Below are 27,572 nucleotides of genomic sequence, written 5' to 3'. Positions count from 1 at the left end.
TTGTAGATTTGTATAGTTTTGTTTTATTATCAAATGCAAGAGACATTTATTAATGGTGTCTTGGAAGTATTGTTTACTGAAGTACGACAACTCCAAAAATAAAAGGTCACCTAACAATTCAAAATCCCTTGATATTTCATTTTATATTTTCTCTTCTCAGTTCATGACAGACACTGTTTCCTTGTTAGAAAGCTGTGCCCACTTAATCACTTGCTGAATTTACTCACAATGAAAAGGTGGCATTGCAAGTGTTCCATAACTGGTCCTTAGTCCACATTCTTTTCTGTTCATTCCAATATCTGTAGTATTCAGATACTCCCGAGTAGTTCCCAGGGATGAGGGATTATTCAAGGAACTTCTCTGGGTATCCAATGAAGATACATGTGGAACAGCTGACTAGAAGTCAATTGGATATTTGCAGAAGAGCACTATAAGGCAAGGTTCTATGATGTAAAAAGCTACTGTGCTGGGAAGCAAATTAGAACTTGGTTGCAACAGCATGAGGTTCATAACATAGCTTAGTCCCATCTATACAGTCAATTGTGAGTACCTCGTAAAATCCAAGGCTCTAGCATGATTCACGAGAACTTGAAACAGTTGTTATAGAAGATTCTAAAGTGAGTCCTTCAAACCGCAATTTGACAACGTAGATGAAACCTAAAAGTAGACTCTCAACCAACCTAAGCCAGGCAGGACACAAACACATTTTGCCATGTCATTGGACTAGCAATGGTTCTAAACAATCTCTAAAGAATTACTTCCCCCCCCCCCCGAGATTAACACTACAGAAGGAAGAAGCCTCACTATTCAGACTGGTGGATCTAAGGTCTTAGATATTATCAGCCTTTATAACTAAAGTACATTTAGACTAAAAATTATATACCCACAAATGCTCAAAGCTTTATTTTACAAAGAACCTTGTAAATAGAAGTGATAAAAGATTGCCGTTTTAGCTAGCAACACAACCACCAATTTGTTGCGCAGTCCACATCTGAATTAAAAATTCAATGGACACTGAAAAGTCAGTTTACATAAAAGAAAACCAGATGACAAAAAACAGTGTAGGCAATGAATATATTTCCTATGTATTTATACATAATACTGTGATAAAATTAATGAGTCAAATCCACGTTATGTTACAAAAGAATAAAGCTGTTTAAGGTACCAGTACCTTTTGCAGTAGCACGTTTATAGTACCAGGGGCGGATATAGGGCAGGGCGAACAGAGCAGCCGCCCCGGGCCCCGCGCTTCAGAAAGCCCCGCGCATGCGCCGTGGTGCCGCTGCGCATGCGCATGGCGTCACTGTGCATGCACCGTGGCAAAGGGGGGGCCCCGCGGAATTATGCTGCCCGGGGCCCCGCAAAACGGTCATCTGCCACTGTATAGTACTGTTCTCATATTTAAAATGCTCCATGATATTACAAGATTTTCAGGATGAGAAGACATTGTCCAAAATTTCAGCCAAGTAATTCCTGAAAACTGAGCATTGCAAAGCAGGTACTAACAAGTCAGGACCCAATATAGCCAGGTACTTAGGTAGTGTCTAACTTTAAAGTATGCAAGAAGCACTCACTTCAATGGGACTTACACACTTAATTAGGCACATACTTAAATGGGAGCTTATATTTTTAAGAGGTCCACTGACAAAACAAACAACTGACAGCAGTAGTGATAACCATTCAAGAGAAAGCACTGTGTATCTTAGTGGATGATAAAACAATGCTCTTTATTTGGAAAATGAATTGTAGTCTAGTAGCCCACCACCAGTTACCCACCAATCAGAACATAGGATGCTGCCTTCTAGGTTTGTAAATACTAAACTGTAAGATTTTCATTACATGATGAACTGAGCTTTATATGGCAATATTTCAGATAAAGAAAAGAATTGTAATAATTTGTATACCTGATAAAACCTTTTTTGTCAGATGAGTTGTAATGGCAGCAGATGACTGTTGCCTAGACTTAGATTCCACCCGCCTTAAAATTCTTAGGCTGTATTACTTGAGAATTTGGAGAAAGTCACATAAAATTAGTCTATTTGCTTTAATTATTTAAGGTCTGAAATATACTGTGTAACAAAAGGTGGTAATTATCTTAAATTGGCGGGATAAATCTATGCATATGAAATACTGACAAAACTAGACAAATAAAAGTCTCTCAATCTCAACAAGCATAAAATTAATCAAGAAGCCAAGATAAAATTCTGATCTCCTCTCCAAAAATAAAATCTACAGTAGGGGAATGATTTGACTGAATTTGTTAATTCAGTTAATAAAGCAATTCAAGTATTTAAACTGAGACAACACTAATGAAGAGAATGAAGCATTTTAGCCTCCTGCAGCTTTACATTACTAGAGCTTAACGTACTGTGCCACCAGAAAAGTCTTTTGTTTTATAAGTGAGTGCCACTGTATATTACATTATTCTAGGGCAAGTAAGAACAACATGTAAATGGGAAAAGTTAAAAATTGAGGAGAAAAGTATTTAAACCATTAAGTTACATGCAAGTCTGCAGAGTCATGTAGAATGATACAAATTACATTGACCAAAAGTTATTTCAACTTTCAGAAACCAATATTTGTAGGTTGCATTTTAAATCTAATTTTGCATTTCTGCCTCACATATGAAGCAGAAAAAAGTTAATCCGTGTTTTGAGTTCCCTCATCTCATCAGAATAAAACACTGATGATTTGGCCTACAAAACTACATGTAGAGTATTTCGGACCATAGTTCCTTGAATTTCAGACAGTAAGATGTGTTCCTTTAAAGAAATAAGAATGTTCTTATCCATTGCAGGTCTTGCCTTTTTTACACTGCTGAGGATCTGATTAAAAAAATAAACATACAAGTATCAGAAATGCTGATCCTGAGATGAAATATGGGAAATTTAAATCCAGTGTGATCTTTATTCAAACTTTTGTTTAAGTTTCTTCTGGAAGACAGCTGGCAGAATAGAGAGGATAGCTAGAATCATGAGAACAAACACAGAGTTCCAGGAAACAGCTTCCCCTGCTGTTGTAAGCTGGTATAGTGTTGTTCCTGCCTTAATTGCTACAAAAGATGGAGGTGCAACACCTATTTGTACAGAAATAAAAACAAACAATTAGTTGAGAACATTAAAAGCGCACTTTCACATTTTTTTTAAAAGCTAGCAAATATCCTCCATCTTAGAAGCGTGTTGGACACAGTTTAAAATAACATTCACAACTTCATTCATAAGTAGTACAGTATCATATATCCACCATTTTTTCTTACCTCTATCTAAACAGGCAGTGTGCATTCTTTTTCTGCTACGTATATTGTATTGACTTTTTAGGTTGCATACACAGACCAAAAGGAAGTTTACTATGTCTGATTTTGTTTCTAATGATACATTTCTGCATAGGTTTTTGTTAGCAATCCATTATGAAAGCAAACATTATACACTATTTCCAAACAAAGACCCTGAATTACCCTCCCAAAATAGAAAAGACAAGAAAGTATGCTGGCACACAGGAAATCATAGATCCTAAACACCCAAACTAAGAACACTTTACAGTTCCCATATATTTCTATTAATACGTTTTAAAAGAATGTCCTTCTAAAAAAGCATTTTACTTAATAAGCTTTATCACAAATAGGCTGTTACATTTAAGTCTGAACACCATAGTACAATCTTGTCAACTTTTGTAGGGAAAAACAGCATGTAATTTAACGGCTAATAAATAAAAGTAATAAAAAAGTGTTAAAAGTGTAGCTTAATAAAACTACAAGGCTTTGATATAATTTTCCTGTGACACAAGGAAAAACAGGAGTTTCTGAAATGTGTCTACTAGATTAGGTGCTTTGGAGACATCAACGAATAAATGTATGTTGGCATCGTAAGGTGATAATTTTTTAAGGGGAAAATAATTCACTTGTTCAACAAGGTAGAAATAATTCCCATCCTATAAGATTAATTTAGTTACCACTTGCTTTTAGGTTGTCAAGAGACATAATACTTAACTCTAAGATCTCAAAGCATCTGGGGAAATGGCACACTGACCAAGATCACCCAGCACTCCAGTATCAGAAGAAACTGACATCAAGGTCTAGTCCAGTGTCACATACAACTTCCTACACAGTTAACAGTTCATAGACCAGGTATAAGGTATTTTTAACAAAATGCAAACCAAACACTATACAAAACATATTAAAATTTGTTAATTATTAATCAATTGAAGAAAAATTACAGCAATAAAATTGGAGAAAAACCCAACATATGAAAACATGTGATTCTAACAAAACAATTTTGCATAAAACATTAAATAAATCCGAGTTTCATGTTTTCATTACACAACAGTTCTATATTTTTTTAAAAATCACAAAACGAAACAAAGGGTAGTACTGTAGAGCTCAGCTTTGGCATGTAAGCTTAGATAATTTAACTTCTGTCTCATTTTCTCCCAACTGTAAAATGGGAATAATACTGAAGAAAGAAGTAAAACTCCTGCATATTATGATGATCAGTTCCACAGAAAAACAAATAAAACTGGTCATGTAATCCTTCTGTTGACCAGCAGATGGTACTGTAAATTATGCTGTGAACAGGAAAAAAAAACCCTACAATAGGGTCCTTAAAAAGCTTCAATGTATTAATCCAAATTCTTACCTAGAAAAGTACCAATGAAAAATACTTTCAATGGCACATTTATTACAGGAGATGTTATATTGATAAACCAATTAGGAAGAAAAGGCGTTATTCTCAAAAATATTATGTAGTTAATGAGATGTTCTCTGTGTCGTTCAACCTGTCACAAAATTAGAAAAAAATTCAGTAAAATCCCTGTATTTGAAATACAACAATCTTACTTTAAACACATTAAAAACAGCTTATTTAGTGCCTCTGCAGCCTAGTTATAAGCTAAGCTATATATATACTTTTCATTAGTGGAAAATTAAAAGCAAAAATAAATTTTTAATATTTAAACAAGTTCCTATTGAAGTATGTGAGAAGGGCCAGGAAAAAAATGTGTTAAATAGTGCTGACGTTAGTTTAGAAATTCTAACTTTTGGGATGGGAGTTAGACAAGTTATATCTGCTCAGTGAGCTAAATTAACTCACGTTTTAATAAGGGAAAAGGTTCAAAGTACAGATGTTAGCATGAAGTTGTTTACAAGATTAGCCAATAAGCCTGGGTTTATCAATTAATCGAGTAAATGACTACACGCACCCTCCCCTTGCTGCCTCTATATTAGAGGTAGTGGGGGGGGGGGGGAGGAAGCCAGGTTTTAAGTCAGCTCCTGCAGTCACCTATCTACCCCCCTCCCGCCACTTACTACAGAGGCAGCAGTGTGGGGTGGAGAGCCAGGAAAAGCCAGCTTCCTACAAGCACCAACTCCCATGGAGCTGCCTGCCCCCCACTCTGCGCTACTGACTCTCAGGGGAGCAGGCGGGAGCTGGTACATGCAGGAAACCAGCTTTCAAGCCAGCTCCCTGCACATACCCCCGCCCCCTCATATAGAGGCAGTAGCATGGGGGGGGAGGGGCAGATGGAAGAGCTGATATGAGCAAAGAGCCAGCTTTCTACCTCTGCCAGCTGCACATAGCCATCTCCCCATTTGCTGCCTCCCACAAAGCCAGCAGTGTGAGGAGGTGCAGGCAGGAACCGGTGCTTGGGGAGAGCCAGCTTCCAGCCCTGACAGAGCTGCCTGCCCCCCACACTGAGGCCTCTAATAGAGAGGCAGAAGCAAGCAGGAGATAGGTAATACTGTACACTCAGTGAGTAGCAGCATTTGCTTTAAGGAGAATATACTTGGAGTGAGGTACTAGGTGTGAGTTATAATCAGAATCAGCCATTTCTTATTAGGCTTATTGTGAATACCCAAACCCCTTGGTTATGTCTACATCGCACACTCTTGCACAAGAACATATGCAAATGAGGTGTGGCGATGAATATTGCCATGCCTCATTTGCATACTTAATGAGCCACCATTTTGTGCAAGGGGCTTTTGCACATGAAGACATAGTCTACACTGTCCTTGCACAAAAGACCCCTCTTGCACAAGAGCCATTCTGCCATATGTTCTTGAACAAGAGAGTGCAATATAGACGTAGCCTTATGATTCCATCTTCTCCCATTTGCATTTTCTCATAGCACAAATGTTTACAAAAGCAACTTTACCTGCTCTGACCATTTCACTGCTTTCTCTGTTAAATATCTGTACACAACTGGCCGTCCAACTAAGTACGAAAGCATATAACAGAAAGAGGCTCCAAGTCCAGAACACTGCAAACGAAAAATAAAGTGAGAAGAAATACTTCGCAATTCGTACAACAATCTCTAATCTCTACTAGTTTGATTAGCAATAAAAGGCCTGGCTCCATACAGCTATCCACTTTGGCTGCTTTACAGGACTTTCCTTTTAATTGTTTCTTAGCCACTCCTACATATACATAGATAACAGCAATTTAGGAATCTATTTTTCTTTAACAGCTTTGTTTAGGCAAAAAGATGCATTTGTTTACATCCATTTTGACATGTGTAACAAGATTACTTTCAGTTCCAAAAATGCTAATCACCCAATAGTAACAATATGAATAAAAGTAAAAAACCTCTTAAATGGATTCTAAATAGATTCAGATTCTTCCACTGTGAAAACCCATTACCCTCTAGGGCTCTCAATAGCGCGCTCTCGCTCTCTTCCCTTCCCCCCCCCATGTTTTTAAAAGAAAACTTTACCCCAAGTTCTTGGAGGCCATAGGTGTTTTTTTTTTTTAAGAGGAGAACAGAACACACTCTGAATCCTGTCAATATCATTCAAAAACCATTTTTTCAGCACAAAACTCAGTTTAAAAAAAAGTTTCAGCTAACCAATGGAAACTGGAGAATTTTTTGGGGAAAAAATGTGTACTTATTGTGATGTATGCAGTATCTCTCCAGTTTCGTAATGTAACAAAAAATACAGACCTAAATAATTTAATCATCTGGTCAGCACCCTGACCCAAACAGCTCACACCAATGACGTCTGATTGAACACTTTAGAAATGTGGCCTTATCAGTTCAGCACATTTCCATTGCCTCATTGCACCGTTATGATAAAACCTTCACTCCCCAACCTCACTCATTAACTTCAGGGGTTCATCAGCAGGGATTTTAGAGTGCTCCTAAACCCTGCTTGACCACAACAGCAGTCCTCTCAAATGCCAATTTATTGGAGGACAGGGGGAAGAAAACATACTTACCAGACAAACAAGAAATAAGGCCAACGGGAATGGATAAAGGAACCCTGAGAGGATACTGAGAAATATAGAGCCAGGTATAGCAAATGTTTGCAAGCTGAGTGCTTCTCAGTTAAGGACAGATCACGTTGCTTAGAAAACTTTTACATTTTTCAGTTTAAAAGTGAAGCTAAACACTAGAAATACGTATACCCTCAAAATACTACTGTTGGCATAAGTAGATTACCTTGCCCACCTCAACTTTCACCAATTTAACAAAGTCTTTGTTGCAAATACATTTTAGTTAAATCAGTGCAAACTGTTTTCTTCTTTCAGATTTTAGCATTACTGTTCATTTGAGTGAAAGGATCAAACACCTTTGGTAAGGTACAGTACAAAGAAGATCAGATTTGACCTCTATAGTCCCAAGTTCAATAGTCCAGAAATGTCTGTGGTCCCACATCCCTGTGGGTGCTCCTAGGTCGCCACACTCAAGGGAAAAGCCAAGCTCCACACTTAGCAATTCCTCCCCCACTCTTCCAGAGTGACCTAAGACTCACAAGCTTGGGGATGGAGGAAGAGGAGAAGTGGGGCTGGGGACACTTGGGGGGAAAAAGAGGTAGGGCTCTGCAGCCACCCTGCCTCTTTCCCTGAATGCCCTCCCTACATTCCCACTCCATCAATGCCAGCTGAGAGTGACAGCCAGCAGCAGCTCAGGGTTGGTATTGGATCCCTGGTTCTGGACCACTCAGGTCCCCTGGTTGCTGGACCAAGGAGATCCAACCTGTGCTATAAGACTAATATAAAACCCCTCATTCATTACCCACAGCACACACATACCATTCCAGTCTTACACCACATTTCTTAAATTTTAAAGGGCAGAAAGGATCACTAAAATAATCTAGTCTGACCGCACACATACCACCAGGTGAAAAGTCTATGGCTAGTGTTAATTTCTGCCCAAACCATTAACTGCTGTTTCATATTAAACACCTTTTTAATAGAAGAGCGGCGAGGAGTCCTGTGGCACCTTATAGACTAACCGATGTGTTAGAGCATAAGCTTTCGTGGGCAAAGACCCACTTCATCAGATGCATGTAGTGGAAACTTCCAGAGGCAGGTATAAATATGCAGGCCAGAAGCAGGCTAGAGATGACGAGGAGGATCTAATCAGGGAGGATGAGGCCCACTTCTAGTAGCTGATCTGGAGGTGTGAATACCAAGAGAATGCATGTATTTCGACTACATGCATCTGACGAAGTGGGTCTTTGCCCACGAAAGCTAATGCTCCAACACTTCTGTTAGTCTATAAGGTGCCACAGGACTCCTCATCGCTTTTGCAGGTTCAGACTAACACGGCTACCCCTTTGATTTTTAATGGAAGTTGCCAGAAAATCCCAAACATTGTGCGGTATTATCAATGTCAGTACTAGGATAAGATCAAACACATTTACTTCTGACATATACCAAAATTTGAAACCATGTCTTCAAAAGTTAAGGCCTAATACAATAACCTGTTGCATGGGACAACCCCTTAAAAGTGTTTAATTTTAATAAGTGACAAATTTGCGCACAAACCAATAGTAATATTGGACTGTCAAGCATAGAGATCACCTTTGTACCCTAAATGTATTCCCTTTTAAGCACCTCTTCATCACAGAGTTCCATGTTAAGGACTACATATTTCTCACTACATAATCTGGATTATATCTTTGACACCCGTAAAGTAAGCAAGTGTATTTATGTGGGCAGGAGGGACTGTAGCACATGCAGAATCTCACTCCATTTAAGGTGTATTTTTAGACCTAGGTTGTAAAGGAAGCCATCCAAATGCAACCCCAGCAAGCATATAACTGATGCCATGTTGTATGCATGAATCTAAAGGCAACAGTGACTCTCAGTGGTGGGACTTCCTTGTCTAGTATTTGACTGAAGTGTCAATTCAAACTCAATTATACATTAATGTTGACATTAACCATGAAATGGTTAATGAAACTGAGGGAATGGTTGCAGTAAAGTCTGAGGAAATGAGATGCTGCTTGGAAGTAACGGGGAAAAAAAGTTCTTGGGATCTTGCCACCAATTCAGTTCTGTGTTGATATGTGGTGGGACTAAAGCCTTGGTCATCTTTTGTTCTATTGAGTAGTAAGGTAACTACAGCCAAAGTTGAAGGGGCCACAAATAGAAATCTGGAAAGCGCAGTCACATAAGTACATGCCGATGTGATATACAAGTCCAAGCCAAGCCATAACCGGTTTGATTTTATTTCATATAGTAATAGCTACAATGATCGTACTCTGTCCTCTGGAAGATCATGGCTCCTATGAAGACTAACAGTGACAGGATGAAGGACGATTATTCTTGATTCACATGGAAGCACATTTAGGCAAACAAGCAGAATGCACATTTTAGGCTTGTTGCCATCTGTTGCTGACATCAGGTAGACATTGATATTTCTCCTTCACAAAATGCTTAATGGTGCTGACAGCAAACTGAAGATTCACTGCTAATACTGGTAATGGCTTGGCTCTGCTATGGTCCTCAGGTACTTCCTGTGGGCCAGGTGGAAGGCTATGCAGAAACATGAGTACTATAAGCAGAGAGCTGCAAGCCTCTATTGAGCCCAAAGGGATGGAAAGATGGGATCAAGTGTTACTATCTCCTCTGCTCTAAGAGAAGGGCAAAGGCACCCTTCAGAAAGAGAAAATACCAAGAGAAACATTTCCCTACACTCCTGCAGTACCCCTTCTATGATTTCTAGACAAAGTAACCAAGCCATTCCAGTAGGTTGTGAGAAGTGTTTCTGAAAAGACAAGGAAGAAGCATGTAGGGGGAAAGGCAAGGAAATAGTTAGAGCAGCCAAGGCTGATAATGCACAATTCACACCTGGTGAAGAGAACAAGGGGCCTTCTAAAGGTCAGGGTAGGCTCTAGCTTGGCTTCAGTGTTGTTTCCCCACAATCTCAAACCTGCTGCCTCCAAGAGCATGTGATGGAGAGGACAGTCTCCTTGAGTCTTGGGGGCTTTCAGACGGTACTTGGATTGTCAAATCTAGGAGTAAAAGGGACCTTTCTTTTGGAAGTGATATATATTTTAAAAAATTCATTCTCTCTCTCTCACTCACACTCACGATAGGGAACTGGGGTGCATTCCCCTAGTGATTACAATGGGCACTTAAAATCTTTGAGTAGAGCACTTAAACTGTTTGCCTTTCAAAGGGATGGAGTTCAACAGTCAGATCCTCCATCATAGAGAACTACCAGACACGTGAAATCAAGGCAGTTCATCTCATGGTGATGGCAGCGTCCGATATAACTGTGGCTACCTATAAGGATATCTTTAAACAACTGACCTTTCTTCATGAGCTCTAAGTTGCCTCTTGCCCTGTGGGAACCTTGTCTGAAAAGTTGACTTGCTTTCATGTTACAAGGTTATATTTTGAACAAAGCCAGGTATTTTACTTTAGAACAGAGCTTAGTTATGCAGAGGAATCTGTCTTATGCCAAAGATGTCCAATTTTATCATCTCTTTTTCTGGGATGCCTTTTACAGAGCTGGATTTTTCCTGTTCTGCTGATATCACAAGTCATCTTAGGTGATGGCGTTTCAAAGCTCTTCTAGTTGCTCTTTTTTACTCCTATCAGAGGAGGGAGGAAGAGTTGTTGGGGTCTGCCAAAGGAAGATAATACCCTTTCCCAGTTCACGCATGCCCTCACTGATAGTAAAGGCAATCCTGTCTGAGTCTGACATCCTGATCTTAATCATAGAATCATAGAGCTGGAAGAGACCTCAGAAGGTCATCAAGTCCAGCCCCCTGCTCTAAGCAGGACCAATTCCAACTAACTCAACCCGGCCAGAGCTTTGTCAAGTCAAGTCTTAAACACCTCTAGGGATGGAGACTCCACTACTTCCCTGGATAACCCATTCCAGTGCTTCACTACCCTCCTAGTGAAATAGTTTTTCCTAATATCCAACCTGGACCTCTCCCACCACAACTTGAGACCATTGCTCCTTGTTCTGCCATATGTTACTACTGAGAACAGCCTTTCGCCATTCTCTTTGCAACCTCCCTTCAGGAAGTTGAAGGCTGCTATCAAATCCCACCTCACTCTTCGCTTCTGCAGACTAAACAAACCCAACTCCCTCAGCCTCTCCTCGTAGGTCATATGCTCCAGCCCCCTAATCATTTTGGTTGCCCTCTGTTGAACCCTCTCCAATGTGTTCACATCCTTTTTGTAGTGGGGGCCCCAGAACTGGACACAATACTCCAGGTGTGGCCTCACCAGAGGCGAATAAAGGAGAATAATGACATCTCTGGATCTGCTGGCAATGCTCCTCTTAATACAATCTAATATGCCATTAGCCTTCTTGGCTACAAGGGCACACTGTTGAATCATATCCAGCTTCTCATCCATTGTAATCCCCAGGTCCTTTTCTGCAGAATTACTACTTAGCTGGTTGGTCCCCAGCTTGTAACTATGCTTGGGATTCTTCCATCCCAAGTGCAGAACTCTGCACTTGTCCTTGTTGAACCTCATCAGATTTCTTGTGGCCCAATTTATCTAAGTCACTCTGGACCCTATCTCTGCCCTCAAGCATATCTACCTCTCCCCCTAGCTTAGCGTCATCCGCAAACTTGCTGAGGGTGCAATCCATCCCCTCCATCCAGGTCATTAATAAAGATATTGAACAAAACCAGGTCGTAGAATCGAACCTTGGGACACTCCACTAGAAAATCGACCGCCATCCTGACACCGAGCCCTTGATCACTACCCGCTGGGCCCGGCCTTCTAGCCATCTTTCTATCCATCTTATTGTCCATTTATCCAATCCACATTCCCTTAACTTACTGGCAAGAATATTATGGGAGACCGTATCAAAAGCCTTGCTAAAGTCAAGGTATATCACATCCACTGACTTTCCCATGTCCACAGAGCCAGTTACCTCATCATAGAAGCTAATCAGATTGGTCAGGCACGACTTGCCCTTTGTGAATCCATGCTGACTATTCCTAATCACTTTCCCCTCTTCCAAGTGCGTCAAAATGGATTCCTTAAGGATTCCTTCCATGATTTTTCCAGGAACCAAGGTAAGACTGACCAGCTTATAGTTCCCTGGATCGTCCTTCCCTTTTTTGAAGATGGGCACTACATTTGCCCTTTTCCAATCATCTGGGATTTCTCCCGATCTCCTTGACTTTTCAAAGATAATGGCCAAAGGCTCCTCAATGACATTTGCCAACTCCCTCAGTACCCTTGGATGCATTAAGTCCAGCCCCATGGATTGGTGTACAGTTAGCTTTTCTAAATAGTTCCTAACTTGTTCTTTACCCACCAAGGGCTGTCCAGCTTCATCCCATCTTGCATCACTTAGCGCATTAGTCTGGGAGCCCACCTTGTCCATGAATACAGACGCAAAGAAAGCATTGAGTCCTTCAGTTTTCCCCACATTATCTGTCACAAGTTACCTCCTTCATCCAGTAGAGGCCACACATCCTCTCTGATTACCTTCTTCTTGTTAACATGCCTGTAGAAACCTTTCTTGTTATCCTTTACATCCTTAGCCAGTCGCAATTCCATTTGCGCTTTCGCCTTCCTGATAACCCCCCAGCATTCTCGAGCTATACATTTAAACCCCTCCCTGGTCATTTGCCCAGGTTTCCACTTTTTGTAAGCTTCCTTTCTATGCTTAAGTTCACCAAGGATTTCCCCTGTAAGCCAATCCGGTCTCCTACCGTGTTTGCCTCTCTTGCTAGGCATCGGAATGATTTCTTTCCGTGCCTTCAATAAGGCTTCTTTAAAATACTGCCAGCTGTCCTGGACTCCTTTCCCCTTCATGTTAGCATCCCAGGGGATTCTGCCCATCAGATCTCTGAGGGAGTCAAAATCTGCTTTTTGGAAGTCTAAGGTGTGTATTTTACTACTCTCTTTTCTTCCTTTTGTCAGGATTCTGAAATCTACCATCTCATGATCACTGCTTCCCAGGTTGTTACCCACCTCTACTTCCCATATTAGTTCCTCCCTGTTTGAGAGCAGAAAGTCAGGCTGTGCACGGCCCCTGGTCGGATCCTTCAGCACTTGTGTCAAGAAGTTATCCCCAACATTCTCCAAAAACTTCCTCGATTGCCTGTGTACTGCCGTATTGGTTTCCCAATATATGTCAGGGTGAATAAAGTCCCCCACAAGAACCAGGGCCTGCGATCTGGAAGTTTCTCTCAGTTGTCCGAAGAAAGTCTCATCTATCTCATTCACCTGATTCGGTGGTCTGTAGCAGACACCAACCACAACATCACTGCTATTGTTGTTTGCACCTCTAAACTTAACCCATAGACTCTCAACAGGTTTATCCTCCATCTTTATACTGGAGTTCAGAGCAATCATAGTGCTCTTACATATAGTGCAACTTCTTCTCCTCTTCTCCCCTGCCTGTTCTTCTTGAACTATCTATACCCTTCCATGACAGCACTCCAGTCATGCGAGTCATCCCACCCAGTCTCTGTTATCCCAATTAAATCATATTTCTTACACTGGGCCAGGGCCTCCAGTTCTTTCTGTTTGTTGCCCAGACATCTCGCATTAGCGTACAAACACCTAAGATAACCATTTGATCACCCTATCTTCTCCATTCGAATCAGGGGTCCTCCTTTGTTGCTCGTTCCTCTTTGCATTTCTTCCCGGTATCTGACTTTCCCACTCCCCTCAGGGTTTTGGTCATCATCCCCTGACAAATCTAGTTTAAAGCCCTCCTCACTAGATTTGCAAGCCTGCCCACAAAGATGCTCCTTCCTCTCTTTGTTAGGTGGATCCCATCTCTTCCTAACAATCCTTGTGCCCAGAACAGAGTTCCATGGTCAAAGAAACCAAAGCCCTCTCTGCGACACCACCTGCGCAACCACACATTTACTTCCTCAATTCGACGATCCCTGCCCAGTCCTCTCCCTTCAACAGGGAGGATGGACGAGAATACCACTTGCGCTCCAAATTCTTGGATCCTTCTTCTCAGTGCTCCTTAATCCGCAGTAACCCATTCAGGGTCATTGTTGGCCTTATCATTAGTTCCCACATGAAGAAGCAGAAAGGGGTTAGCGCTCCGAAAGTTTCATCAGTTTGGTAAGCCTCTCGGTCACATCCTGAATGCGAGCTCCCAGTAAGCAGCACACCTCTCGAGATTCCAGGTCCTGAGGGCACATGGATGACTCAGTCCCTCTTAGAAGGGAGTCCCCGACCACTACCACCCGTTGTTTTCTTTTGGGGGTGGTGGCTGTGGAACCACCATCCCTAGGACTACGCATCCCATGCCTTCCAGTCGATGGTGATTCCTTCTGGTTTCTTCCTTGTGATGTCCCTTCCTAAGCATTCAGCACTGCAGAGCCTGTGGAGAGAGCCTGAAAGCGATTACTTACCTCTATAGCATTGGGGGATTCCCGTGCTGGCCTTTTTCCCCTTCTAGAAGTTACATGCTGCCAGTTCTCTTCCTGGTCCCGTACTGCCCTCTCTGGTTCTTAACCCTTCAAGCATGGCAGGCGGAAATGCTGCCTTCTATTGAGGAAGTCTTCATCCTGTCTGATCGAGCATAGGGTCGACACTTGGGCCTCCAGTCCTCTAATTTTTTCTTCCAAAATGTCGACCAGCTTGCACTTAGTATAGATGAAATCCGTTCTTTCTTCCGGGAGGAAGACAAACATGGCACACTCCGTGCAGGTAACAGCAGAGCTATCATCATCCATTGCTGCTGTCCTGGAGAAGGGATTTAAGAAGCAAGGCAAGAGAATCTCACACCCTTCCCAACTCCCTCTCTAAACTCCCTGTTAGTACTCACCTGTTCGCAAGCTCCTTGGTCACTTGCCCACTGCCTTAAAAAGCCCTGGAGTTCCTGAAAGTCCCTCCCCCACCAAGGCTCAGCCAATCAGCAGAGGGTTCTAGAATTCAAACTTTAATTAGAAGCCAACAGTTTCTACCTGCCAATCACAGCACACACTCCATGAAGTGGAGGGGGAGGGCAAAGGGAAAGTGGAAAAAAAAAAAGCCTCACTCACAAACACGGGAAACAAAAAACATACACCAACCCTCACTCACAAACACAAGCTCAGTACACAGCAAGAAAGCCCCAAACACAACACACACTTCCCTTAATGACCAGGGCTCGACAAATTAGTCAATCTACTCTCCTGGGGCGAATAGATTTTAAGCCGACACGGCACCGCAGAGCGATTAGCGCATGCGTAGCGTGCCAAACAACGTGGTTGGTGAGCGGACCTTCTCCTGAATTACAGATTTCAATGCCCAGGGCCTCAGAGAACCAGGTCAGGAGGACCTGGAATGCCTTGACAGGTGTTAGGTGCAATTGCCCTATCTAGTGGCAGCAACTTCTTCAGTGGAGAAGGAGGCTGATGGAGCTTTTTTGGTGCAGTCTTTTCAGAGGCCCGTGTCGGGCAAGCAAGGGAGGTCTGGCTAATGACGCTAGTAGGGAGCAAGATCTTCTCCGTAAGACATGGGAGGGAGATATCCTCCCATGATGGTGGTTCACGATGATCAGTAGGGACAAGGTACTTTATTCATTGGTAACAGAACTTGCAAAAATTTAGCATTATTTATATTTAAAAATGCTATTCTGATGTTAGCTGTGAGACAGATTAGATCTAGTGATGGGCAACCAAGACTAGTGAGTAGGCTGTATGAGTGGGTCTCCATGGCATGATTGAAATCCAGTGGTGGGCAATCTGGCCCCACTGGGCATGTAGCCTGCTGGGGTTCCACCTGAAGCCAGCATACCCCCTCTCTGCCTCATTCCTCCACGTCTCTTGCTCTCTGAGGCACACTTCCAATTCCTCTCCCGCCCACCAAGAGTTTAACAGCTGTGAACACTTGATTCACAGCATACCGCAAGCAAAGTGCAGGCCTCCACTGTCCCAGTGTGCAAGAGGCATGTGGGAGACGAGGACAGAAAGACGTTCCACAGGCTGCAGGCAGAACCCCAGTGTAGAGCTCTGCATGGATACAAAAATCTGTATCCTCAGCCACATCCATAACTGCAAAAGTGAGCTGCAGGTATCTGTATCCATATCTGTGGATATAAAGCAGATATCCGAGGCTTTGGAGGGCTCTATCCCAGTCAGCCGCATGTAGCCCACCGCTATATTAGAACAACACAATAAGCGCAGAGTAAAATGAACCAAGTGTGCAATTGCTTTGTAAGCATATTTCAAGGGTTTGAGATAAAAACATCATAGCATGCACACTGGAGACAGACTTAGGTCAGCTAATCTAAAAGATATTTAATTATTAGAGTAGCAGATGTCACAGTGTTTAGACAGCTGATTTTTTTTAAACACTTGTTTTGTTACCTTACATCCATCTTTTGTCATTTCAACTCATTTCCCTTTTGTATAGAATCCATTTAAAATATGATCTGTGAACTGCTTTTGGGAATATAATCAGCTGTAAAATAAATTACTAACAACCCTGTTTTGAGTTACCAAAACTATTCATACTGAATTCGAGCAGACCTCCTCCACTATCCTTTTTTTAAAAATTTTAAGTGGAACAGCTGTTGAAGGTTCATTTTTATCACCATTACCAGGGCTCGACAAATCATGTAATTTACTCACCTGTGGCGAGTAGATTACAAGCCGCAAAGCCAGCGCAGCCCGCAGAACCACGCGGCTGGCGAGCAGGGCTCGCCGCCACTTGGCGAGCCCAGACCATTACTAATTAAGATATTCTGAACCCTGCACCATCAACAAAAACAGAATTGCTGTTTAGAATAATAGTCTGTATTTTAACTCCAAATGGCTTGTACTAGTTCGTTCACATAAAGAGATCCAGCAATTTTGTATAAAATAGACATTACATAGGTGTGTGTCTGAAATACGTTTTAGTAACGCCCCGGATACAAGTTGAAATTCTCATATTCTTTTCATAGTAGCTGTAATATAGGCCTTGCTTGAATATCTCAGGAACGTGGGGCTAAGCTTAAAAAGAAAATTGAGATTAAGATCTCCAAGGTCCATAAAAATTATTTGAAACAAATGAACCAATATGTTCTATAATACAAATTAATTTAAGTTAAATATTAAGAATCATTTCTAAAAAGGACGCTGTCAAGATTGGTGGATTTAAAACAATGTTTTAGCTGCATTTACTAGTGTATATATACACAAAACTTTCCTCCCATGAGTCCATTCTTATAAGCAGGCAGGCACTGAAATACCCAAGGGGGAAAAAAACAAAACAAAACAAAAAACTTTGTACTTCAGAGATCAATATTTTTGTCCATTTCAATACTGGCCCAAAGACATCCCAATAGTTACATTTTTAACTTTCATCATCTGTTTAAAACCAGTCAGGCAGTTTACATCCCTCCACATTTTTCAGAAAAAAAAATACAACTAACTGCAACTAAACATCTTTCACATCAACAGAAAAAGGATACAAAACATATGTGGCAAAATAAGCCACTAATACTTGGACATAGAAGGTGTCTTTGTATCTGGAGAGGACTTTTCCTAAAGCCTTAGCATCATCCATGTCTCTGGGAATCTTTATACATTCTCTCTCTCCTCTAAAGAAAAAAGAATTTCAGGAATGTTAAGTAATCAAACACAGTCGCCCCAATATAATATAATAAAGAGCTATAATGTAAGCAAAACAATTAGTCTAATTTCTGGTGTGAAAACACAAAACTGTGAACCCTGGTCTCACTTAGGAGTTATTTTGAAATAATTCCCCTTGTTATGAAACAAGAAGCAGAGCACATGCACACTATCAAGCCCGTTATTTTGAAATAACAACTTCTGCTTTCCATGAGAAATAACACTTATTTCAAAATAATTATTTTGAAATAGCAGTAGTATGGACACTCCACTGTTGCTATTTTGAAATAAAATACTCCCCCAGAGTCATTCAAAGCAATTACTCCCCGTGATTCCTGGGGCTCTAAGTTGAGGTAGCACATCCACATTAAGGGAGCCTGCCTCAAGACTCATTTCAAGGCTTCTCTGTAATGTGGACAAGCTATTTCAAGAGAGTTATTTTGGGAGTTATTTCTACATAATTTCCTAGTGTAGACATGCCAATACTCTGCAGCTCAAACCTTCAGATAATTGTAGGAGTTTACAACATTTTTTTCTCCTTGTTCAGATTACATGGATGACAAAAAAATTAAAATTGAGATTTTTTGGAGGAGGGATGGAGTGTTTCATCCTTCACAAGAAGAAACATTTTTCAGGTGTTTAACTCTATGGCTGTGTCTAGACTGGCCAGTTTTTCCGGAAAATCCGCCGCTTTTCCGGAAAACCTTGCCAGCTGTCTACGCTGGCTGCTTGAATTTCCACAAAAGCACTGAATTCCTACTGTAAGAAATCAGTGCTTTTTGCAGAAATACTATGTTGCTCCCGTTCGGGCAAAAGTCCCTTTTGTGCAAAACTTTTGTGCAAAAGGGCCAGTGTAGACAACTGAGATTTGTTTTGCGCAAAAAAGCCCCGATCGCGAAAATGGCGATCGGTGCTTTTTTGCGCAAAAGTGCGTCTAGATTGGCATGGACGCTTTTCCGCAAAAGCACTTTTTGCGGAAAAGCGTCCATGCCCATCTAGACGCTCTTTTCCGAAAATGTTTTTAATGGAAAACTTTTCTGTTAAAAGCATTTCCAGAAAATCATGCCAGTCTAGACGTAGCCTATGAGTGTGTACTTTTTAAGGATGGAATCTGTAGTACAATTTTTTATTGTTATACCTTATTTAAGTGAAGTGTGCAATAAAAATGTTATTGATACTATTGGTAAAAGCAATACTACATCCCCACTGTGGACTAGGGATGTAAAATCTTGTTTAATTGGGTAAACAGTTAAATGCAATGCAGACACTGCATTTAACCAATTATGGAGGTTTGTGTGTGGCTGCTCCAGCTGGGCTGGAGTGCATCCACTGAGGTCAGGCTACAGCACTCCACCACAGGCAGAGGCCACACCAGCCTGGCTGTCTCTGCCGACCCCCACACAGGCTGAGAGCCAGCAGCCTCACACAAGGGGGCCAGCAGGGCTGAATCAGCCCTCTGCCCAGGACTGAAGGGCTGCTCCCAGGTACTGTTCAACTGTTATCCAGTACGCATCACCTGTTAAGGGTGATGCTTACCAGGTAACCATTTAACCAATTACCTGTTAATTTCCCTATTGTGGACATAATTATACCACTACATAAGGCTTTGTCTACACTACATGTATTGCTTCTTCCACAAAAAGTAAATGAAGTGCTGATCATGCAAATGAAGTGTGAGAAAATGCTTATCTCCGGGAGAGGCATAAGGATCTTGCACAAAACAGCTACTGCTGGTTTTTGCGCAAAAACCACTTGCGCAAAAGGCATTGGAAGAGATTATGCAAATGAAGCTAGAGAAAATGCCAATCAGCGTGTCATTTGCATTGATTCTTCTGCAAAAGTAGGTAGTGTAGACAAAGCCTCAGTGCCTTATACAGGTATAGCTTAGCTCCCCCATCCATATGAGAACAAACAATACCAGTATAAAAATGACATTTGTACCAGTATAACTATATCCAAACAGGGGAAGGTTGTAGTGCTTAAATTACAGCAGTATAGGTAAAGTGATAATACTTTTGCTTCTAGACTAGCATTGGCAGGCTGTCTTAAGCACTTGCTTCTGGATATTTTCAATCTGACTTTTTATAAATTTGACTTTCTGGATTGTCTTATGAATCTCCTCCCTTACCCCTGCCTTTCACATTTTTATCAGGTTGTGAAAATGTTGAGTTATGTCAATCTGTGAACCTCCTAAAACTTTTAGCTGTAAAGCAGGGGTTTCAAATTCATAATCCATACCTTTCCCCAAGCCCAGATCCTGCTGCACCAGGTCCCCCTACTCCAGCCTCCCTACTGAGGGACGCAGCCTCAGGGATTACCGGGAGGGGGGCCTGGTATGGGGCAGGTGCAGGGGTTGGGCCTCCCCACACTCACTGCAACAGTGGAAGCCGTGGTGAAGCACAGCAATCAGACTAGCCTGGGCAATGGTAGCAGAGAACAGCAGGCTGATACATCGCTCCGTTTCCCTGCAGCTCTCTCCACTGTGGTGAATGCGAAGGGTATCTGACTCCTGCTGCTGCCCCAGCCTGCTCAGGACCACATAGGCTACCCTGAGTGTAGGGGACCATCCCATCTATAGGATGGTTGGCACGGCTGCCACAAGTCACCCAGCAGCCATTGCAAACCATCCAATGGACAGGATGGCTCTGCACATAGCGCCACAGCAACATCCTGGCAGCAGTGCAGAGCTAGCAGCCAGAAGCTGCTCTAGCGCCACCGTACTGCTAGTTGGGGGAAGACTCAGGGTGGGTTTAAATTATTTGAGGGTAGGGCCTGGAAACATGCAGTAGGGTACACCTGGCCAGCTCACCCCCTCACTCCCGAAGCACTGCCAGGGGAGTGCCCACTGGCCTACTAGGAGGATCTAAGTACCACCACTAGCTCTAACATAAATTGACTTTTGAGACCTCTGTTGTAGAGGATACTACAAAGAAAAGCCAGCAAATGAATCCTTCTTAATATACTTACTCACTAAGCTGTGGAAAATTTTTATATACTAGAAACATAATTGAAGCAGCAGACAGAAAGATAGATGCTAATATGAGGAGTGACATTCGTGCTGATCCACCTTCTGCATGGGCCTTTCCTAAAATTAAACAAAATTATAGTAAAAGATAAATACTACGGAACTCAAAATTAAACTTATTGGAAGAATAAGTATATTGTCGATAACAAATCTTCTCAACAAAAAGCTCTCTCTCTCTCTCTCATATTCCCTAGAAGTTTCAGGAAAAATCTTGCATTCCTTAATTGAGCAAAGCTTCCTCTGACAAATCCAAATAAGGACTAATTACTTACTTCAATTAATACATTAAGGGAGAAAACCTGTTTCACACCTTTGCTAATAACAGTGAAGTAACATTAGAAACAGTACATTTTTTGCCAAAAATTCCCCATGACTGGTTTGGCTACAATAAACAAAATGCTGAATCCATGTTGTCTAACTCCTTAGTGAAGATCTGGCTCTGCACTAACTCAGGCCATTTCACTCTACAAGAAAAGGTATCTTGAAACATGTCAGCTAATCAAGGTAAATCCTATGGGATAAGTTTAGAAAAGACATCTTGCCTTTTCTATAGGATTTTTACACATACTTAACATATTATTACTTATTAACAACTAGTAGCCCTGTAGTATCTTAAATACTAATCAAAATATATAGAATCATGAGCCTTCATGGGCAAAACCCACTTCATCAGCTGAACTGGAGTGGAAGTAACAGAAACCAAGATAACAGCAGAGGCAGTATCTGTCAACTGTAGGAACAGTTTAATTATGCTAATTAAGAACTAAATGTGTCCCATGCATAGCTTTTGATGTGGCAGAGAAGATGTTAATTGGAAAAATTGGCTTTGTAGTGCACCAAACCAGTTAATGTCTTTGTTTAGGCCTAGAATAATGGTGTCAAATCTGTAGATAAATTACAGTTCTGCAGATGCTCTCTGGAATTTCACTAATCAATTACTTTGTTGAAAAATGTCTACTTTTAAATCCATGACTGAACATCCAGGCAAGTTAAAATGTTCCCTTTTCAGGTTTGTTTTGTGTGTGTTACCATTTCTAATGCCTGATTTGTGTCCATTTATCCCTGGCTTGGCCAATGTACATGGCAGATGGGCACTCCTGGCACTTGATGGCATAAATCACATTAGAGGATGTGCAGGTTTATGAGCCCCTAATGTTGTAGATTACATGGCTAGACCCTGTGATAGTATCACTTTTATAGATGTGGACAAAGTTGGCAATGGGGCTTGTTGCTAGGCTAGGTTCCAAGGTGCATATATCTGAGGTATGGTGTGCGGCTGCTGGAAAGGACTTGCTTCAGGTTGAGGGGGGTTGGCCTATCTTGAGAGATACCCTGAGCCCTCTCCAGTCCTGAGCACCCTCCTGAACCTCAAAACCCTCATCTCTGGCCCCATCCCAGCACCTACAGCCCAGAGCCTGTAAACCCTCCTGTACCCCAACTCCCAGCCCAGAACCCCTCCCCAAACCTGGAGCCCACCGCCTGTACTCCCAACCCCACCTCAGAGCCTTCACTCGCAGCCAGAGCACTTGTGCCCAACCCTGTCTCAGCCCTGAGCCCCTCAGCCATTCTAGTCAAATCCCAAGCCCCACCACCTGGGGCTGAAGCCTAAGGGCTTTAGCCATGGGTGGAGGTTAGGGATGTGAAGGACTATTCGGTTATCCGATAAGCAAATGCCTCAATCAGAGGCAGCAAAGGCGGGGGGGAGGGTACTTCAAAGTGGCAGCACCACGCGGAGCCTGGGGTCAGCCGCTCCACGCCGCGCTGCCACTTTCAATGCCACAAAGAGCCCAGTGTTGGACTCCTCGTGGCATTTTAAAGCAGCAGTGCCATGTGGAGCACAGGGTCATCTGGGGACCCCTCAGCTGATCCCGGGGTTCCATGCTTTCGATTAGTCGATAGGGTACCTCCGCCTTTGGCTTTCAAATAGTCAATGCAAAAATGCATCAACTATTCAATTAGTCAATTACCCACTTCTTAACATCCTTAGTGGAAAAACAACAAATAGTCTGGTAGCACTTTATAGACTAACAAAACATGTAGATGGTATCATGAGCTTTCGTTGGCACAGCCCACTTCTTCAGATGACTGGAGTGTTGGATGTCTAGGGCCAAAATAAATAGGGGAGATCAACATGTTTTGTTAGTCTATAACGTGCTACCAGACTATTTGTTGTTTTTTCAGTTTACCTATACAGATTAACTCGGCTACCCCCTAAAGATCCTTAGTGGAAGTAGCCAGGTTGGAGGGCTTCAGCCTTTCATCCACGGTGGAAGCACTTACACAGGCTCAGGTTTTGGTCTCTCCTCCTAAGGTCATGTAGTAATTTTTCTTGTCAGAAGGGGGTGGCAATGCAATGAAGTTTGAGAACCCCTGGTGTAGCGGATACTCGTTTCCTAAGTAAAATAAGCTTTTGTTTTTAAAGAAGCATACCTACATCTACACTAAAGCTTTTGTCAGCATAGCTATTTTGTTAAAATATAGAAAAAGCAAAAATTGTAAGTGTATACCTGCCCTTAGTTTCTCTGCTAGGGCTCTACAATACAAAAATCCCAAGGTGCTGGTTTCATTTGCAGCTCCTGGTAGCATGATTATGATGCCACTATGCGACATGCACAGCAGTCTATTGCATTACCATTTCATTGTTGTAAGCAAGCAATGAGATGATGAAACATAACAAAACAAGGGCTGTGAATACTTTCGAGTTTATTTACTTTGTCAGTTTGCCTTGAAATCAGCACAAATGTTTACCATATTCTCTTAATATTATTGCTACTGTTTTGTCTGAAATGCTAGAGTTACTGAATCATTCAGCTACAGACTTAATTGTGTCTTTTGGGTTTTTTACCATCACCTTCTCCAGGATGATAATCTATTTTAAGGGAAAAAAAAGTTTCCAGATGGAACTAATGTAGCAAAATTAAGCATGTTTTAATATGTTCTCCATTCTTCACCCATTCCACCCAAATCTGTTCTAGGTTTGCAAAATAAACAGTAGAGAATTTACTGCAAGTGGTTAAAGACTGTAAACTGCTGTAACACTATGCCAGTTTCCAAACTGTAATGATATAAAGCACAACCCAGAGAAGGTGTGGCAACTATTGTGATTATCAGACCAAATACACATGGCTGCCTTCCATAATCAGGTGTACTTGGGTATGTTAAATGTGTTTATTTAGGTCAATGTTTCCCATAGTGGGCCAGAGGCCCACTTTGAGAAAGCTGCTAATGGGCCACTCTGGTTTGATTACTTACTGTCTCTGTAGCCATAGAGCAGGCATGTCCAAAGTCCGGCCCGCGGGCCAATTGCGGCCCGCGGTCGGATTTAATACAGCCCCCGCTTCTCCCGGCTCCCCGGTGCTCCTTTTAACTGGCGCACGCAGTGCAGCGCGCCGCTTCGGGCCGCGCTGCCGCCGCAGTCCTAGACCCTGCCCTGTAGGGCACGTCCGCAGCCCCGCTCCCCCGCTTGGCTGCGGGTTCGCCCTGCCCCCGTGCCGCCGTGAGGCCAGCGTGCCCTGCACTCTCTGACCCCGCGGGCCCTCCGCTTTGGGGCTGAGAGTGCGGGGACAGCCCCCGCTTCCTCCCCCTCTCCTGGCTCCCCGGCGCTTCTCTGAACTGGAGCGCACAGCGCGCCGCTTCTGGCCGCGCCGCCGCCATCCATGGCGGCCGCTGCGGTCCTAAAGCCTGCCATGTAGGGCACGTCCGCAGCCCCGCTCGGCTGCGGGTTCGCCCTGCCCCCGTGCCGCCGTGAGGCCAGCGTGCCCTGCACTCTCCTGTGCTGCAGTCCAGATCTCAGTTTCACCCTTCACATTAGTGTAGGAAATTTTTTTTTTTTCAATTGAGATGAATACATTGTAAAATCTCAGTTAATGTCAGTTGGTCTAAATCAGTTATAAATATATTTGGACACAACATGTATAGTTGGTGTTATGTTCCTGTTCATATTTTTTTAACTTAAAAGTTGATAATATGTAATGTACTTTACAATGTTCCTGACATATATTTCAGCTTCCTGGATTTTTTTTTTCATCTGGCCTTCAGATAGGAAAGGCAGAGTGATTTAACACCTGTTTAGATTTGTCATCCATGTGACGAAATGAAAAGTATGCCGTTTGCAATAAACTTTGCATAAAATAGTTAATTTGCATTTAATTTTAATGGTTCAAAGAATGTCAGGCAAAATGGTCGGCCCTCACGCATGTTCACTTCATCAAATCTGGCCCTCTTTGAAAAAAGTTTGGACACCCCTGCCATAGAGCCTTGCAGCTCCCATTGGCTCTGGTTCACCAGTTGCAATCAAGGGGAGCCACAGGAAGCAATGGGCAAGGCCACACTGTTTCCTGCAGCTCCCTTTGGCTGCACACAGCAAAAATGGAGCCAATGGGACAAACTGGAGTGGCCCATTAGCAGCTCTCTCAGAGTGGGCCACGGCCCACTTTGAGAAACACTGATTTAGGTAAACGTAACTGCTGAAAATTTGTGAAGAGGAAGCGGTAGCTCCTGCAGAGCCGCCTTCCCTCCTCTTCTCCACCAGCACTGCTGCCCCTGTATAAGCTGGCTCCGTGCGCACACCGGAGGGGCAGAGGGTGCTGGAGCAGAGTGCAACCATAAAGATTAACCGTTGAGCCCAGGTTCATCAATTAACCAGGTACACATTCATATCCTTACACCTACTAGGGCAATGACATACTTAGATAGAGGTGGGAAGGGATTTTCTATTAGTTTAGAACCATATAAAATTACTCCACTATTTTACATACCCAGTATACAGAAGTGAAAGGCCCAATCTTGCAAGCCACTCCATGCAATTAGGGCTATATGAGAGGGTTGCAGCACTGGAATCAAAGAATTTATTTTCATTCTGACCTCCCTACCATCAGGTTAGGTCACAAAACAGTGTTCTGTACAATTGTGTGTAGTTCAATCCTTCATAAATATTATGTCCCTGAAAATGCCCAGCCCTGACAACCGTAACAAGTAACAGAATTCACAATTCATAGATGCCACAAATCCAAGAATGGTTCAAGACAGCACCCCTCACAAACAACAGGGAAATCTGAGCTGACCAAAGTGAGATGCCTGCTTTAAAGACACTCAGATCCTAACCACTGGGTAAGTGACACATATGCAAGGGAAACACTGGGGGGCAGAAAGGGGGGCACCAGGGGTAACTGGCAGGGAGAGGCTTGCTCCCTTGCTTACCCTTCTGGAAGAGCAGAGATGTCCATCAGCACAGAATGAATCTGTTTGCTTAGCAGCAGCCGCAGCCAACAACACTGCCTACCGCCTTCCCCAATCAATGCCACTTCAGTGACTTGTATGCCCCTGAACATCAATCCCAAACAGTGCTCCCCTCACATCCTTACCAAACCAATCCCACCTCATTTAACCCTTCCCCAGATACTGACCAGCGGCACTTTCCCTGCCCCAAACTATCTGAGCCCACAGGATACCCACCCCAATTCCTCATTGCACCCAAATCAACTTCCCCTCAGTGGCCCTCCCTAGATACTAACCCCACAGATCACCTCCCCTTGCCTCAAACCAACTCCATCTCAGTGACCCTGGTCCTACATAACTTCCCTCTTAGCTGTGCAGCAGCAAGGGCCCTGTCCCCAACTAGAGTGGGAAGAGACATCTCTCATCCCAAGGCCCAAGTCATGGATCTGCCACTGCCAGGAGAAAAATGTCTTCCCCCCAGCCCAGCTGCTGCTGTGCAGAGAAAGGGTCGAGGGAGTTCTCTTTCCCTGCCAGACCAGGAGGAGCCTGCATCGCACACCCCCTTTGCCCAGCTCCACCCAGAACCCACGACCCCCAGCCAGAATCCTCACCCCCACACAAAACTCAACCATCAGTCCCAGTCCTGACTCCCTCCCACTCTCCAAACCCCTAGGCTGCAACCCTGCCACATATCAGCTGCACATTGGTGAACATAACAAAATTCATTCCATACATGCATGTGAAAAAACAGGAAATGCTAGCTCCCAGCAGGCACACTGATGCTAAGGTGCAACTCCCCAGTTCCCCCACTACTCCAACCCACTCCAACTCATTGCTTCAGAGCCCCTCTCCCTTCCCCCCTGTGTCCCCAAACCACCTCCATACCCTCTCCCCATAGACCCCCTCTCCCTCCCCCATGTCTTCTCCCCACACACTGACCCAAAAAGCCTCTCCCCCCACCCTCCAGTGACCCCAAACCACTCCCATCCCCTCCCCGACACTAACCAACAGAGACCCTCTCCCTTCCCCCATATTCCCTCCCCACATACTGACCCACAGAGCCCCTCTCCCCACCCCCATGTCCTCGCCCCACACATTGACCCAGAACCTCTCTTCCTACCCCAGTATCCCCAAACCACTCCATCTCCTCCCCACTAACATATCCACAAAGTCCCTCTCTCTGCCCCCGTAGCTCCTCCTCACACAGCCCCTCTCCCTGCCCCGCAGTGTCCGCACACCACCCCATCCTCTCCCCACACACTGACCCACGGAGCCTTCCCTGCCCCCATAGCTCCTCCTCACACAGCCGCTCTCCCTGCCCCACTGACTCACGCCGCCCCTGCAAGCGTCAGGCAGCACCTTCAATGCCCTGCCGCTGGGGCAGGGGCCGGGCGCGCGCCTGGTCTCCGGGACTCCGCTCCCCGGCTCTGCGCTGCGCCATGTCGCCGCACTGCCAGGAAGCGGCCGCCTGGCGAGACTCAGGCCCAGCCCAGGCCGCCCCGGCATCAAGAGCCGCGAGAGGAGGCGGGACCCACCGCTCCCATCACCCCATGGACGCCT

General features: G+C 43.5%; 1 protein-coding gene across 2 annotated transcripts; it reads right to left on the bottom strand.

Annotated features, from left to right (window-relative positions):
- Nucleotides 1-27,572, bottom strand: TMEM41B (transmembrane protein 41B). Of its 2 annotated transcripts, none has more exons than XM_075927958.2 (7): nt 27,372-27,572; nt 20,738-20,855; nt 17,611-17,739; nt 7,206-7,299; nt 6,145-6,249; nt 4,632-4,770; nt 1-3,076 (listed from the first exon to the last, which is right to left on the bottom strand). In XM_075927958.2, exons 1-7 carry the CDS (start codon nt 27,451-27,453, stop codon nt 2,907-2,909), a joined length of 837 nt encoding a protein of 278 aa, XP_075784073.2. In that variant the 5' UTR covers nt 27,454-27,572; the 3' UTR covers nt 1-2,906. The 2 variants fall into 2 exon arrangements, with proteins under 2 accessions (XP_075784073.2, XP_075784072.2); XM_075927957.2 differs by having other exon boundaries at nt 27,345-27,483.

Source organism: Pelodiscus sinensis, chromosome 5 (genome assembly GCF_052426305.1).
Source record: "Pelodiscus sinensis isolate ZL-2025 chromosome 5, ASM5242630v1, whole genome shotgun sequence".
Classification (NCBI taxonomy): Eukaryota; Metazoa; Chordata; order Testudines; family Trionychidae; genus Pelodiscus; species Pelodiscus sinensis.
This window is presented reverse-complemented; position numbering and strand designations above follow the sequence as displayed.

What these genes read in the sequence shown, in the direction of transcription:
- TMEM41B (XM_075927958.2), bottom strand. Translation starts at nt 27,453, where the DNA reads ATGGCGCAGCGCAGAGCCGGGGAGCGGAGTCCCGGAGACCAGGCGCGC. An exon ending in CCAGCGGCAGGGCATTGAAG is followed by an intron (nt 20,856 to 27,371) that starts GTGCTGCCTGAC and finishes GTTTAATTTTAG; the next exon opens with GAAAGGCCCATGCAGAAGGT. An exon ending in CAGTGAAATGGTCAGAGCAG is followed by an intron (nt 4,771 to 6,144) that starts GTAAAGTTGCTT and finishes ATTTTGTGACAG; the next exon opens with GTTGAACGACACAGAGAACA.